Below are 16,102 nucleotides of genomic sequence, written 5' to 3'. Positions count from 1 at the left end.
ATCACTTATAGCAGTCACACAATTTCTTACAATTATGTAGCTCAAATGGCTCATTGAGTCTGCCTTTTTGAACACCTTTTACTGAAATGTGCAATTGATTCTAACTACTTGAGAACCCCTGAAGACTGCCGAAATTCTCTTTTGGGTGTTCTCAGACTTCCAAAACTCTGGTTTGTTTTAATTTTTGTTCAAACATACTTTTTAAAAATAGCTAGAATTTTTTTGTTGGCATTTTCTCCCCAGAAACTGATGCTAACAAGCTTTATACCTGCCATGGTTGCAGGTATCCTGCAAAAAATGGCTCTTGAATGTAGACAGAATCAGTTTTGAGTGCTGAAGCCAAATTTTTCTTGGCATGCCTGTAACATTCTTCTTATGGTTTGTGCTCAAAGTACACTTGGGGAATACAGATGGGGAAAAGGTTTTCTGAGTTCATAAAAATGCAGTGGCTTCCTGAAGGCTTCATATCTGGAACTAGGTCTGGATTATATTTTGGATTCAAGTTATTATTTTGGTGAGATGTTTCCATATCTTCTAAGACATTAACATTAAAGGAAAATGCTCCTTTTAAAGAATTTAGTTAATGGGTAAATAGTGATCAGTGCAGCGCTAATCATAGTCTAACCCTGAACCTGCCTGCCTTTCTCTTCTTTACAAGGGGGCTCTTTGATAATGTGGGGGTTACCATGGAAGGGATGCATACTTGCAATTCCCAAGCTCACTACCTGTGTTGCTTTTTTCATTTCTCTTCTTTCCCCTTTGGCCCTTGGGACTCTCCTTGGGCCCTGCTTTGCATCCTCCTTGAGTGGTTTTAGAATCATAGAATCATAGAATCATAGAGTTGGAAGAGACCACAAGGGCCATCGAGTCCAACCCCCTGCCAAGCAGGAAACACCATCAGAGCACTCCTGACATATGGTTGTCAAGCCTCTGCTTAAAGACCTCCAAAGGAGGAGACTCCACCACACTCCTTGGCAGCAAATTCCACTGTCGAACAGCTCTTACTGTTTTGCCTGGCTAGGTTGTGTCCTTGAACTCCGATCATGCTTCTTGCTTGTCTGGATAGAGGACAGAGGTGTGTGTGTGTGTGTGTAGAAATAAGACTAATACTCAAAGGTAAAACTGCTGGACCCACTTTTGTTTCTGGCTCCACTTGCCATTGACCTGTGGTCCCTTGTAGGTTGTCCAGAAGGGAAAGTGGCCCTCAGACTGATGTAGGTAGGAGCAATTGTATTGTTGTTGACTGCCTGGACCCGCTGCCTGGATGTACATACTGTGTATACACTGGGGAATAGGAGTTGGGAAATGTGTTTAGATGTCCCATTGCTAAGGGGGGGGGGACGATAACCAGGGCCTGATTGCTTTGTGCCAAAATGAGGTGGTGCAAGAACTGGGCTATATCTTTTATTATTAATAACTCCATGTTTAATATTTATTTTCTGGCAGTATGTTGATGATGGAACTTCTGGAAGAATCTCATTGTAACATAGTGTTAATTAGTATTTAGAATTTTAGCTTGCCCTTTCCAGAATATTCAGGAAAAGTATTCCATCAGTATTGCACTATGTTAAAACTGTTTGGAAGAGTGCTTCTTGGAAACTATTTCACTTAACAAGTTTCAGATTCCAGAGATGCTCCAGAATGTTCTACATCTGCAAGCTGTTAGCATTAAAATAACTCCCTCCCTTGTGTCATCCTGGGATACAAAAGTGCTGCTGTTCTTAAAACTACTGATGTAATTGTTTATGGGTAAAGGATATTTTGTCACGATGAAAAATAATGTGTTACGTTTGTGGGTTTTCGGGTGCTGTGTTTGTCACCTGTTCCTTTGCCTTCCCTACCAAAACAGTTGTAGTAGTATTCTCTTCAGTTATCTAGATACACTAGAGATGGCAGTAATTAAATTTGGAATGAGGAACCACACTAAATCCAGATTTTGCATTGTTTTGCTTTTTGCCATGTGTCCCAGCACCACCCATGTAGGAACATAGGAAACAGACTTGCACTATATCAAACCACTGGATCCACTTGACTGGAAGCCAGTATTTCAGGCAGGGGTCTCTGAGCCATACCTGGTGGTCTTGGGGATTGAACCTGGGACCTTCACCAAGCAAATGCTCTAGCACTGAGCTATGACCCTTTTTTCATATTAAATTTTGAAGTTTTGTGTCATTTTATTAGTCCAATTCTAATCTCATCCAGACAATGGGATACACTACAGTTTGCTTTTTAATAAAAGGTTTGCTAACCAATGGCTCATTAAAGCAGCTCTGTATGGATTTAATAAACTTCGTGTTCCCTTAGGAATGTAGTAGCAGCCCTTTTCCCAACGTTGATCAAGAAGTGCAAGGTAGTTCCTGAGAAGCAATTTGTCTCTTGGGATATCAGTAGTAATCTTCATAATGCCTTTTAATAAACATGTGAAATACTTTGGATTAAAAATAGAACAGGAGGCATGATGGGTGGATTAAGGCAGACCTGCTTTCCCAACATGTCACTTCAAGGGGGAAAAGTTAAAATGGGAACGAAGACCAGTTGCCAGTTAAGGCCACCTGCCAGAGCAGAGGTGGGCCACCTGTGGTTCTCCAGATGTTGAACTTCAGCTCCCATCTGCTTCAGTCAGCATAGCCAGTAGCCAAGGATGATGGGTGTTGTAGTCCAACACCATCTGGAGGGCCATAGGTTGCACACCCATGGGATAGAATCAGGCATAGGCAAACTTGGCCCTCCAGATGTTTTGGGACTACAACTCCCATCGTCCCTAGCTAACAGGGCCAGTGGTCAGGGATGATGGGAGTTGTAGTCCCAAAACATCTGGAGGGCCAAGTTTGCCTATACCTGGGCTAGATGATACTCCAGAGAGATCACCTTAATCTGGTGAAGCAGGCTAGACAGTTTTGGAGCTTTTTTAAAAAGAGAGAGAAAGATTGCCACTAAAGTAGCAAGTTCGTTTGTTCTAATTGGAAATCTAGAAAGTATTTTCTAAAGCTTTATGCCTTCCTCCTCTTGACTCACTTTGTTGGGGCATCTAGATTGTCCTCCTGAAATCACTTTATTATTCAGGCACATCTGGTTTGAGCAGCTTATTCATGCTACTTGTCTGGATAGTAGTTTGGAAGTGGTTACTTGGAGCTTATGGCTTTATAGAATAGTGTGTGTCAGTGCATGCAGAGAACACGGTTTGGACTAGATTTTCATGCCCTTTCCAGCCCTTTGGTTTTGGGAGTTGGAAATCCCTGGGTGTTCTTGGCACAGTCATAGTAATTTTCCAGTCTCTGCCCATTTCTGCTAAATTTATCAGAGGCCTTCATGTTTCTGTAAGTCTCACTTCCCATTTCTCAGTTGCTGGCTGCTTTTTTTCTTCGGTGAAAGCTATCTTTATACATTGTGAATTTAGACAAATAAGCACATGACTAAAGCAATGAATACCTAAAATACGGTTTCAGATATTTAGACCCATATCACCGGGTGCAGAGGCACCACAGCATGGTCTGAAAGAAGTGTGCATGTGTGTGTCAGAGAAGCAAGAGCTACCATGACATGACCCCCCCCAGGTAAGAGTTTCTGGGTCACACAGTTGAGTAGGCTTGCCTTCAGCACAACTTGTGACCCACTAGGCAAAATGCAGCCCCTCAGCCATTTATTGTGGTTTGCATGGTGCTCTGTATACCACCCTGTTTTGCATTCTTAAGCAGGCACCAAAACCAGAAGGTGCCTGGAGGCTTTTCTGAACTGTGTTTGACTTGGTGGGTCACAAGTTTCACCAGTCTTGATATTGATTCACGTAGAAAGCTTTCCGTCCTTGGACTGTCATCTCAGACTGACTTTTCAGTGAGCTAACTAAGGCACACTGGTAGGTGGTGAGCTTTATCAAACTGCTTTTTAAATTCTAAAATACTAGTATTACACGCACAGAAACATAGCAGGTTTGGTACAAAAATAACAAAGAACTCGTAAAAAGGAAAGAGAACTCCTCCTCGCTACTTTCCCTCTGTGTTACAAAAGCAATTATGAAAAGACTGCCACATGATATTCCAAGCCCACAGTTTCTCTTAAGACCTTTAGGGAGTAAGTCAGTTTTTCTAGAATAGCAATTTGCAAAGCTGCCTAGTGCCCAATGATCCACAGTTATATTGGCTGAGTCCTTCCCACCTTGTGATACCACTAAACAGGCATATATTACCAAAGGTTTCAATATTAAATTTGAATTACTATCTAGCAAGCTGCTTATTGAGCTGAAACAGTGCTGATGATAACAGAGGCTTCCTTTAATCTTTCAAAGGCGTTAACTTTTTAGTCTCTTCTCTTAGAGGAAATGCTACACAAGGGGCTGATCCCTCCCTCTTTCTCTTGGGATGAAACTACTTGTGATGCAACCTTCTGGTCCTTACCCTATCTACTGAGTCACCTGTTCTAATTATGGGCAGTGATGTGGGATGGAAAAAAATTCAGTGATTTATTTTTCCATTTCATAAGTTCATTCATAACAATGGATGGATGCCAATTGCAAATACAATAGTAGACAAGTCTGGCAGTTTCAAAGTTGTTATTTTGCTTCTTTCTAGTAAAGAAAACTTAAGTGTGCTAAATGAGATCACTCGGGGGGACGGATGGGGAACTTCCTTCAGCTGAGGGCTGCATTTCCTCATGGGCAATCTTCCATGGGGCCACATACCAGTAGTTGGCATTGCCAGATGGCACACTTTAGTACAGTAGGCTATATTCAATCCATTCTAAAGCCAGCGGTTATCCAACTTCAGGGACACATTCAGTTTAGGCACAAAACACTCAAGGGAGAGGGTGAAACAGGACCACTGAGGGGTGTGGCCCAGGGAGAGTCCCAAGGGCAATATTTATAGGCCTGAGGCTTCCTACCCCAACTCTGGGGGATTTTTCTAGGGGAAACTTCTAATTTTCTGATGGAAAACCCCTTTTAGTCTATCTTGGCAAGCAATAATTAACCCTGAAACTCATACAGGTGGTACCTAACCCCTAGGAAGCTGGCAGTGATCCATCCTGGCACCACCACATTGCTGGAGGCGCTACCTCACACCTGGTACATATCTCCACATGTGGTGGGAATGTATGGAAATCCAGCCTTTCTGGAATTCGATATTCCAATTACAGATAGGTAGCCGTGTTGGTCTGCCATAGTCAAAACAAAACAAAATTCCTTCCAGTAGCACCTTAAAGACCAACTAAGTTAGTTCTTGGTATGAGCTTTCGTGTGCATGCACACTTCTTCAGATATCTGAAGAAGTGTGCATGCACACGAAAGCTCATACCAAGAACTAACTTAGTTGGTCTTTAAGGTGCTACTGGAAGGAATTTTGTTTTGTTTCGATATTCCAAGAAATTGATAAAACAACAAAGCAACAATTAGAAGTCAAGCCAGAATTAGCTTTATTAAATATAGTTTAAGAAAACAATCTGGATTTATATAATAAAGAATTACTAAGCCATTTATTACAAATGGCGAGACACAATATAACCCGACACTGGAAAACCCTTTCTGGTATAACGATAGACATTTGGTACAAAACAGTTTGGAAAACAGCCCTCCATGAGAGATTCACAAATAACCTACAGTTGACATATGGACAGATAAAGAAAAAAATGGCTTTACCTTGGTGTTTACCATGGTTTAATTTCATAGCACATGCCAATATTCCAGAAAATGAGCAATCCCCCCACATCAGCATTTGGCTCAATCTGGTTGATCTAGATTTAAATCCCCCCTGCGCCGCGGTAGACCAACACTTTATATTGTGTTGTTGGTAACATAATAGGAAAAGTGGCTTTTACTCATACTTAATCTAAACACAACCACAAGGGCTTCTGATTAGGTTTTCAGCTGTTCGGTGTTGAATGTTACCTATTAACTCAGTTCTATCCTGTTCCCCATTTGTTTTTGTTTAAACCAGTACACGAACAAACATTAACTATTAATAATGAACCATATGTTATGGATATTACTACTAATGTTTATGCTATTTTTGTGATATACAAATAACATGAAAAGACTTGGTCTTTTATTTGTATCATTTGTTATTCCTATGATCCTTGTTTACAAAATCCAGTGAAAAGTTTTTTTATAAAAACCCTGATGCAAATTTCCCCATGCAAATTACCTTCAGTTTGCAGATGATTTTTTTTCAGGTCAAAACTGTCCTGGAAGCTCACATCACTGCTAATGGGTGATTATGTGAAAATGGATCTGGGCATCTGGTGCACTTATATTAATGTTTTCCCCTCCTCTTTTCACAGGCTGGAAGTGATGGTGAAAGCATAGGCAACTGCCCCTTTTCTCAGAGACTCTTCATGATTCTTTGGCTGAAAGGAGTGGTATTTAGTGTAACAACAGTTGACTTGAAAAGGTAGGAAACATGACACTCCCTTACATTTCTACTTTATATCTGGTTATCTTTGAGAGATTTAAGTAATAGGGTCTTCTTTCCTACACAGCAGATTCTAGCTGCTGCTGCTGCTGGGAAATAAATCCTGTGCGATTACTTTCTTGACATCTTGAAGATTTATAAACCTCTGTATCAGAGAGTTAATGTCAGACATAATAACTGAAGCAAGGATATGTTATGTGGAAAATTGGAAGATGTAAACAGTACAGTGGTACCTTGGGTTAAGTGCTTAATTCGTTCATAACCTGAAACTGTTCTTAACCTGAAGCACCACTTTACCTAATGGGGCCTCCTGCTGCTGCCATGCCACCGGAGCACGATTTCTGTTCTCATCCTGAAGCAAAGTTCTTAACCCGAGGTACTATTTCTGGGTTAGCGGACTCTGTAACCTGAAGCGTATGTAACCCGAGGTACCACAGTACTCCAATTCTCTTAATAACCTGCATGAATAGGTGCTGTCAAAAGCTAATGAATTATATTTCTTCATCTGCACAGCCTCTGTGGCATATCCTTTGTAAAAGGATTTTGTCTTTACACCTCACAGAGCTACAATTCCTAGCAGTCTTAAACTACAGTTCCCAAGATTCTTCTCAACTCAGCTAGTTGAGTGCCTCTTGAAGGGAATCATGACTTGGACTTTAGGAAAATAGCTCAGACTAGTGTGGTTGCCTGCCATGTTTGTACTTCTGTGCTCATTTCATTGAATGATATTTTTATTTAAGGCATTTATAACCCACTTAATATTTTTAAAGAAATGTTATCTTAATAAGGTAGCTATTCACAACTGCTCTTCTGCTTGTATTGTATTACAGCTCTGTTAATGAGGTTGAAAACTTATTTTTCTTTTAGTAACGAGATCAGGATTTGGACTTCACATTGTGCTGGGCTCTTCCCGGTACAAAAGTTCACAAGCAAGCAATTGTGGGGCACAGGAAAAACTTAAATCTTGCAAGCTTGTTGTTCTGTGACATGCTTTTTCCTTTGTGCAGTCTTGTTAAATATAGCGCTGCTAGCAAGAGGTTATTTCCAGTTAAATTCTGCTAGTAGCTAAGGCCACAAGCAAAAATATGTGTGGACTAAATGGAGACACACTTAGTGCCCCCCCCCCCCAAGTGCTCATAGGTTTTCTGCTTCTCTGTAGTCAGTAAAGACAGAGGCTTCATTCTTTTCCCTCTTCAGGAATGCAGCTTGTGTTTGTGTGCAAGAATTAGACTTCTTTTGTTGGCCAGAGCATAGCTGCAGTGTGCAGAATTTGTTCGAGAATGCGGGGCAAGCTTTTGGCTTTGATTTAAAAAAAAAAAATGCTTGAGGACTACTTTCTTAAAAATGAACTGAACCCCCACGTCCAAAACCCTGAGCAAGTACAAAATCCTGGCATTCCCCATAAGTCTGGAAGCTTCTCTGTCAGCAGTAACATTCAGGAAAGCATGCATGATAGTTTACTTCCGCTTTACCACATGTTCTTTTCAATGTACATGCTGTATTCTAGTGTGCATTTGGCATGACAAAAGTGCTAAAGTGGAGGCCAACAGGCCTAGCCAGCTGAGAGTGCTCCTAGCAGGATCCCTTTTCAAGTTGCAAGGAGTCTTTGGCAAATAATGAAAGGTTGGTAAACAAAATAGGAACATAAGAGCAGCCCTGCTGGATCAGGCCAATGGGGCATTTAGTCCAGTAGCCTGCTCTTACTGTGGCTAATGAGATGTCTGTGGGATGCCTACAAGCAGGACCTGACTACAGCAGCCCTTCCTCTGCATGTGATCCCCAGCAACTGGTCTCCAGAGGCATACTGCCTCAAACCGTGAAGGGAGAACATAGCTATTGTGGCTTGGGGGCCGTTGATAGTTTTGTCGTCCATAAAGTTGTCTAATCTTTTAAAGCCACCCCAGTTGGTGGCCATCACTAAATTGAAGCCAGTTTCCTGAAGGTAGAAATCTTGAAACCAGTTGTCTACTGACTTGGTTATGTCATTTAGTGATGCTGCTGAGGTGTAGAATTGAGAGGTTCAGAAATGAACTCTTGCAACCCCTGAGCCCATGTTAAGCAGAATCCAGACACCTGATATGAGTCTGACTCTTAATCGGTCAGCCCACGTGATTACTCACTCCTGCTGTTGCTGAAGTGGCAATGGGAGAGAATTATGATGAGACTCCAGTAGACCAGTTAGTGATTAGAGCAGGGGTCAGCAAGGTTTACCTTGCCTGGGCCAGTTCACTCTAGTGGAGATCCCTCCATGGGCTGGATCGCCTGCCCGCCTGTGATTTCTGGCATCTGCGCCTGCAGAGATGCGATTTCCAGTGTCTCTGCAGGTGTGATTTCCGGTGCTGCGGAAGTGAGTCGCTGTGCTGCGCCAGTTTAGCGCAGTGCGTGGGGACTCGCTGAGCGGGTGGCTCGGTTCAGGGGTGGCTCGTAGGCCAGTTAAATGACCCCCATGGGCTGCTTGTGGCTCATGGGCCTTAGGTTGCCGACCCCTGGGTTAGAGGAACCATATCCTCAATGGTTCCTGATGGTTAATGGTTAAATGCTCAACCAGAGGTTGCTGGACTGCAGCTTCCATTTCTTCTCTCTTCACTATGCTGACCGGAGCTGTTGGGAGTTGGAGTCCAGCAACAACTGGCAGACCACAGGTCCTCCTACCCCTGCTGTAGACGCTAATGGAGGCTGTCCCACCATCAGGTTAAGATCACTAGGGATTATTGGTGGAGGGATGTAGCTGTAGGTTTGTGGAGAAGGAATTGCCCAACTTGGGTCTGAGGTTAAGCAAGTTAACTTTGCATCTGTTCTAGTGCGAACCTAGTGGAACTTGTCGGTTACAAATGTATAACCTGTCCCATTGGCTGCCTTTTTATAACTCTGGCCAGCCTATTGTCTGGGCACTTGTCCAGTGAATCTTTTTTTAAAAAAAAAAACCACCACCAAGTGACGCATGCTATAATGACTCTCAGCTTGAGCCACTCCCTCTTTACTAGCCTGGAAGAAATGGAAGTTCTTTTTACCAGGGTATTTATAGCAATGTTCCATAGGTCACTGTTGTCTGTTACTTTTTTGGGGCTTAACAGCCTCCACCCAAGACACACAAAACTTGCTTTTGTCCTCTTTTGGTCATCTCTGTCTTATACCTCACTCCGAGTTGGGTAATAGCCCAATAAAATAGTATTTTATTAAGTCTCTTTAAGAACTGGCCTCTTGCTCCCAACTACTCCAGTCTATCTTGCTTGCCTCAGGTGAGAGCCAGTGTCATAAGAGACAGCGGATGCGTGAAATCCAGGTTCAAAACCCTACTTGCTTCATGGAGGTCCCTGTGTGGCTTTGAACAAGTCAGTCAATACCTAGGCTGAATCTGTCTCACAGGGCTATTAGAAGACATTGGGGTAAATCCTGTATCCTTCTCTGAGCTTCTTGGAGGAAGGATGGGGTACAGGCTTGGGGCTTTTGTTGCATGTAAATCAGAGCAGGGTTTCCAGTATATAGAACAGTGTTCTTGTTGAGACACGACAGGCACCCACAACCTGCACTTTGCAGAAACAATTGACGACATTTCTGTCCCAACCAGCTTTCCCAGCTGGATGAATATGTCTCTGCTGTGGGTGTCTGCTTTGTATTGTTTTTAAATTTATCTGGAGTTGTTTTTTGTATCTTAACTGCTTTAGCTGCTAATATTGAGTTCTTTACATTGTATGTTGAGAGGTGTATGTGCAATGCCATAAATCAGGCATAGCCAAACTCAGCCCTCCAGATGTTTTGGGACTACAACACCCATCATCCCTAACTAACAGGACCAGTGGTCAGGATGATGGGAATTGTAGTCTCAAAACATCTGGAGGGCTGAGTTTGCCTAGGCCTGCCATAAATAAATGGTAACTGTAAATAGCCCACAAAAATTGTAAACCTGCATATATTTGTTGTTGGTTTTTTTACTCACCTGTTAATAGGCTGCATGCTATGCTGGTCAGAGGAGGATTGGCTGCCTCTTCCATTTGGGGCTATCCCTGGAGTGTGTGTGTGTGTGTGTGTGTGTGTGTGTGTGAATAGGAGATACTTCCCCAGATCTGTACCTAAGTCAGTTGTGGGACCCACACACTATGAGTTGCCCAACCTACCACCACCACTTGGGAACAGCCCTACTGACTAAAAATGAAATGTAAGCTACTACCTCTGAGCAGACGAGTGAAAAATAAATAAAACAAAAATGACCTCCTAGCAAGCAGACTGATGGAGGGGATGGAGGGGGCCAGCCTGCTGCATTTCTATGATGGTTTTGGCAGTAGAGGCTGTTTGTCCTTCTGCAGTTCTCACAGAAACCATCCCTCCTCCACTGCCAGCTTGCTCACTTCCCTACATGGAATTCAGTGCAGTCTCCCACAATGAATTTAAATTGTTAAATACAAGGCTGGTATAGTGACAGTGGTATAGTGGTATAGTGACAGGTTCCTTTCCCATGGATGCACAGAAGACGAGTTAGTAGTTACAGCATGGCAGTTGTGGCCCATACAGCTGCATCACTTGCAGCATGGGTGGGAACGCCTGTTAAATGGATGTGGTTTCAGCTGTGTGCCATAGGAAAGGCTTAAAGAGCACTCGCTTGTGGTGAGTAAGATTGGCCTCCAGGCAGGGGAGGTTTTTTTGTAAATGGGATGAGAGTTGGCTCTTTCAGGCTCTTGCACACCTATTATGTATACTAGTATCTGTTGGCAGGCAGACTGGTACAAACTTTGCAATGTCTTTGAATTAGGCCGCCAGGCTAAGACATCATGCACACTTTTGAGTAATAGGATTACTCGCATACGCTTATTTCGCATTCTCTCTCCTTTCCTTAAAAACGTCCTTTACCTCAGCCAGAACAGTACTAGACTATCCCTAGAGATGCAGGGTATGGTTTTGCTATGCTTCTACATATCAAAGTTGGGAGCCACCCACACAGCCTGAACCTACGGTGTTAAACTGGGAGCTGACATTGACCATAATTCTCTGGTCCAGAGTGACTTTCTGTTGTTCTCTGGTTAACACCCTAAATGCTTTGCATTGGAAAGCAGAGTGGAAAGACGCTTGGGTTTTGTGCCAGGTGCCAGAAGGATATGTTTGGAAAGAAGATGCTACAGATTCCTAATAATAATAATAATAATAATAATAATAATAATAATAATAATAATAAATAATTTGACATCATTAGCACCAGATGTGTTTAGCTAAAAGCTCATTTAGACTGGTGCAAACATGCAACATAAACAGGTGTGGCCAACAGGGAAGAAGGGGTAAAGGAAACTGTAAGGGAACTGACTAGCTCTGTTGAGGATGCTTAAGGGGGATTGTGACAGCAATAGGTTTAATTTGCCTGTTTTTGGAGAGGGGGTGTAGTTTGCCAGAAGCCCCACCCCCTTTCAGAACTTGTTTTGACATTTGCTGAGGGTTTGGTCTTGCCTGCTCCCAGAACAGAATGCACCCTTCACACCTGAAAGGTATGATTTGCCACTATTTTTCCCATCTGAAAAGAACCTCCTCTAACCAATGGGAGAAATTGGAGGAGAGCCACTCCAGTAATTTCCTGTAATTATTGTGGGTGTACACAGCAGTGTTTTAATTGAAGCTTAAGCTACTTAAGGTATGAAACTGACTCACAAATCTCAGCAGCTTTTGGAGAAGGACAAATTAGGAACACTTTGAGTGTGTGCACACAGTTAAGGGCAGGTTTGTGGCAGCTGAATGTTCTGCTCTTATTCTCTGCCATGAAACAAAAATCTGGGAGAGGCTGAATTGGACTAGCCGCTAGATGGATCAGTGGTCTGACTCAATGAAAGGCAGCTTCCTGTGTTCCTGAATTACTGAATAGTGGTTTTGGTGTAACATTGCACAAAATTCATCTACCAAGAAATGGTATGACTAGCGTGTAAAAGAAAGGCCTATTATTGCTAAGGCAATACTTTTTAGGTAGGACCAACAAAATTCTCTCCCAAATACTGAGTAAGCTTTGGAGTTTTCCAAATTATTAACCAAACTAGCACTCGGGAGGTGGGGGTGGAGGATATGAAAACAAACCCTAACATGCAAAAAATTAGGCTGCTGGATGGAATCCCAAGGTAACAGTTGTAGGATGGCTGAATTAGTCCAGTCTCTGATAATATGTGGGTCTATCTGTTTATACCTGGGATCCTGGGGTGAAGAAGCAGCGGCTGATCAGCACTTTTTGATAACTTAAATCTAGCTTTGGCATGGGACACCTTGTTTTATGGAGAGCCCTGTTTTCTCATTCTTTGAAAACTCTCATTCTTTGAAAACTCTTAAGCAGATGGGAATAATGGCAAGACATCAAGCTGTGGCTGTGCTTGCTTTCGAAGTTTCCCCTGTTCAGAGGAGAGGTCTGGTGGCTGCCTTGTGTTGATTCTTTTCCTCTTTTAGTTTTGCTTGTTAGTTTATACATCTGTTCAGCTCCCCATGGCCTTTCAGGCCATTTGTTGTACCAAGCTTCTGCCTGTCCTGCTTGCTGCATGTCTCGTTCAGTGCTAAATTCTAAAACTGGTTTTGTGTGAAGATCTTGTGTGCTTCTGGCTTACTAAAATACTGAGTTAATACCCTGCAAAGTGCAGTGCTGAGGTCAGTTCATGATTGACTGAGCATCCCTCACCGAACCTCAAATGTGGGAAAGTCAGCTAAGCTGGACATGAAAGGCTGTACTTTGTCTTTTGCATCACTGAGTGATTGCCAGATTTTTACCACTGGAATGATGGTGGGGAGGTGGTTCTCTTACACCAAATCCATTCTGGTGGTTCACTTTACTGGTAGTGCTGTCTCTAGAGTTTCCCATTGTAGGTGGTACAGGTCAGAAGGGTGTTGTGTGTGTGCCTCAAATGGGCAATAATCCAGGGCAGTGCTAGACGTTATTGTTGCAGGAAGCATCAGCTAAACTTTATTGTGGTGTTAGCACGAAGTGTGGAAGCAAAAGACATGTGTCTATAAGTGCCCAGCTATGTGCATGTGGAGAAATCCAGCTTAATTGGGGTTCCCCCGAAGGAATATATGTAGGGACTTAAAGATGTGTATATGCACAATTTACTTCTGCCCTTTGCATGTTTTGCAGCAGAAAGTACTGATGTAAGACTGATTGGCTTTGTGACAACCAGAATTATTTAGCGAAGGTGGAAAAGGCCACAGCAGTGCCAACAGCTTCCTCCAATGTAAGAGGTTTTGCCCCTGCCTCACAAAACTGGAAGCAGCCACCTGCTGCAGGATGTTGACTGAAAATCCTATTCAGGTGTACAGTATAGTCAGCCTGTTTGTTCCCAGTGGTTCAAGGCAGCTTACCCCTCTATACAGGCTCCCACTCTCTACTCCTGCTTTGATCTCCTTTTAAAGTCTTTTTACACCACTGAAAATTGCAACCACAACATGAATGTTCCTTTCACCATGTCCACTAACAGCACCTTTCCTCCAATAACTCCCATATTCCCCCTTTTAAAAAGTCCAAACTTCTCAGTGTCTGATCTCACTGTCACTGAATTCCCCAGTGCACACAAACTTCCAAAGTAGTTTGCCCCTTCATGTAATTCCTTTAAGTCTGTGTTGAGGGAAAGGAGGCCCAGCCTGCCCCAAAAGAAAGCAGGCTTGATGGCAGCTGAGTGTCTGCTTTGAGGAGCCTGGATTGCTTTCCCCCTGCAGGTCTAACTGCCACTACAGTCTCTTGAAATAGGACTGTGCCAAACAAATCCACACTTGCCCTGGGTGGTGAAATTGTTTTGAGCTAGGAAGTGTTACTGTCGGTTGGAGGGAAGATTAATGGCTGGAGCATAGTAACTAAATATTTCCCCTAGAGGAGTAGCTCTAGTCCCAAATTTGATGTCATAACCTGCTCTTGCACATTTTGCTAAATGTGTTTTGGCTTAACAGACCAACCCCCACAATGGAGCTCCTCTCTCCGTGTTAGCCTGTTTGTGTGTGTATGTTGTACTTCCTGTGGAACAGAGATTAAGACAACAGAGCCTGTATCAGCAGAATGCAGTCTTCATGGCACCATACAGATGTGTTTAGGTGTAGGTGGGTGGAACCTCAAAAATCCAGTTAGCCAAAGCTGTGCCCCCGCCATGAGCCAGATAGGATGCATCACGTTAAATGTTACCTGCATGCATCTAAGAAATGTGCAGTGCAAGGTGTAAAGTGAGCTTATGGGTGAATATGACACATCCTATGGAAGTGCAAGCACAGAGAGCTAATCATAATTTTGCTGCTTTTTCTCTTACAGGTTTATAAACCATTTCCCAGCTTGAATAATAAAGACATTTCTAGCTTTCCAAATTAGTTGGAAGATTTTACTACATTGTCCTTAAAAGTAAAATTGTGCAGCATATCTCTGGTTGGATACGTTGTGCTCTATCAAACCTGCTGGCAAAGTCCTTGGAGTTCTGGATTCCCAGCGGAGCCAACTTCTACCTCAGGGACACCCCCATGTCTTAAATTTTCATAATTTATCTCAGGTTAAAAATGGTTTCCGCAGAGTGCTTGGGCCATAACTGCCTTATGTCTAAAAGAGGATTAGACAAATTCATGGAGGGTAAGGCCATCAGTGGCCAGTAGCCAGGATGGCAGTGCTCTGCCTCAATGGCCAGAGGCAGTAATGCTTCTGAATGTCAGTGGCTTGAAGCCACAGGAGGGGAGAGTGTGGTTGTGCTCAGATCTAGCTTGTGTGTGCTTCCTATAGGTAGCTGGTTTGCAACTGTGAGAACAGGAAAGCTGTACTAGACAGCCCACTGGCCTGATTCAGCAGGCTCATGTTCTTGATAGCACTAACCATGACTCTGCCGGAATTGCTCAACATACTGAAAGTTTTAATGTAGACAACTCTACTTTTGCAGGAAACCTGCAGACCTTCAGAACTTGGCACCGGGGACTCACCCGCCCTTCATAACATTTAACAATGAGGTGAAGACGGATGTGAACAAAATTGAAGAATTTCTCGAAGATGTCCTCTGCCCACCCAAGTAAGTGTCACTAATGAGGGGAGGTGTATTGCAGAAAGCTGTTTTGGTGGTGGTGGTCTTTGCCAATTCTCAGGATGGTACTGCTTAATCCTCTATATTGCTATGTACTCATTATGCAAGTTAGTTGCAAGCTTACTTCATCAGCAATAAGAGATGGCAACTGTACATTAATACAGGCTTAGGGCCAAAAAGCTGTTCCTACCCTATCAAAGCTGTATCTTTGTGCAACAGAGGTGAAATGCATAAGATTTCAAATTTCTGACCATGGGGTTTGCTTCAGCCAAGCAGGTCATGCAGCCACACCAGTCAGCTTCTTCGTTGCCTTGACTCCCCCCTTTTCTTCCTTCCCATCAAACTTCTCACCAAACCCCTGGGCTATTGCACTCCTGGCATTGCTCTTTCCTGCTAGGGTGAGCAAGGATCGGATCCGAAAGTTAACCCTTGGTTAAGCATTTCTGTGACCTGAAAATTATTAAACGCAACAGACTGGGAAGCAGGTCTGAACAGAAAAGAGTCTTTGTGTCTTCATTCCCTTGTAAAAGGAGAGACCAAAGGGGATTGATGATCACCAGCGATTGCCATATTAAAACTCAACATGAAGTTGGCATTACTGAAATTGCCGATACTTGGGATAAAACCAAGTCTATCTTCTTCGCTTAAAGTCTTGTTTTCCACAATAATTTTCCTTAGCATTTACAAACTCCTTAAGAGTACGTAGGGGTG

General features: G+C 43.0%; 1 protein-coding gene across 1 annotated transcript in view; it reads left to right on the top strand.

The window, feature by feature from the left end:
• CLIC4 (chloride intracellular channel 4) overlaps positions 1 to 16,102 on the top strand; it is a 52,038-nt gene that overhangs the window by 22,536 nt on the left and 13,400 nt on the right. The window contains exons 2-3 of the mRNA XM_079987808.1: positions 6,268 to 6,377; positions 15,254 to 15,379. Of these exons, the coding sequence (XP_079843934.1) occupies positions 6,268 to 6,377; positions 15,254 to 15,379 (236 nt within the window). The remainder of the gene's footprint in view (positions 1 to 6,267; positions 6,378 to 15,253; positions 15,380 to 16,102) is intronic.

The sequence above is a fragment of the Podarcis cretensis genome (genome assembly GCF_951804945.1).
Source record: "Podarcis cretensis genome assembly, chromosome: 8".
NCBI classification, from domain to species: domain Eukaryota; kingdom Metazoa; phylum Chordata; class Lepidosauria; order Squamata; family Lacertidae; genus Podarcis; species Podarcis cretensis.
This window is presented reverse-complemented; position numbering and strand designations above follow the sequence as displayed.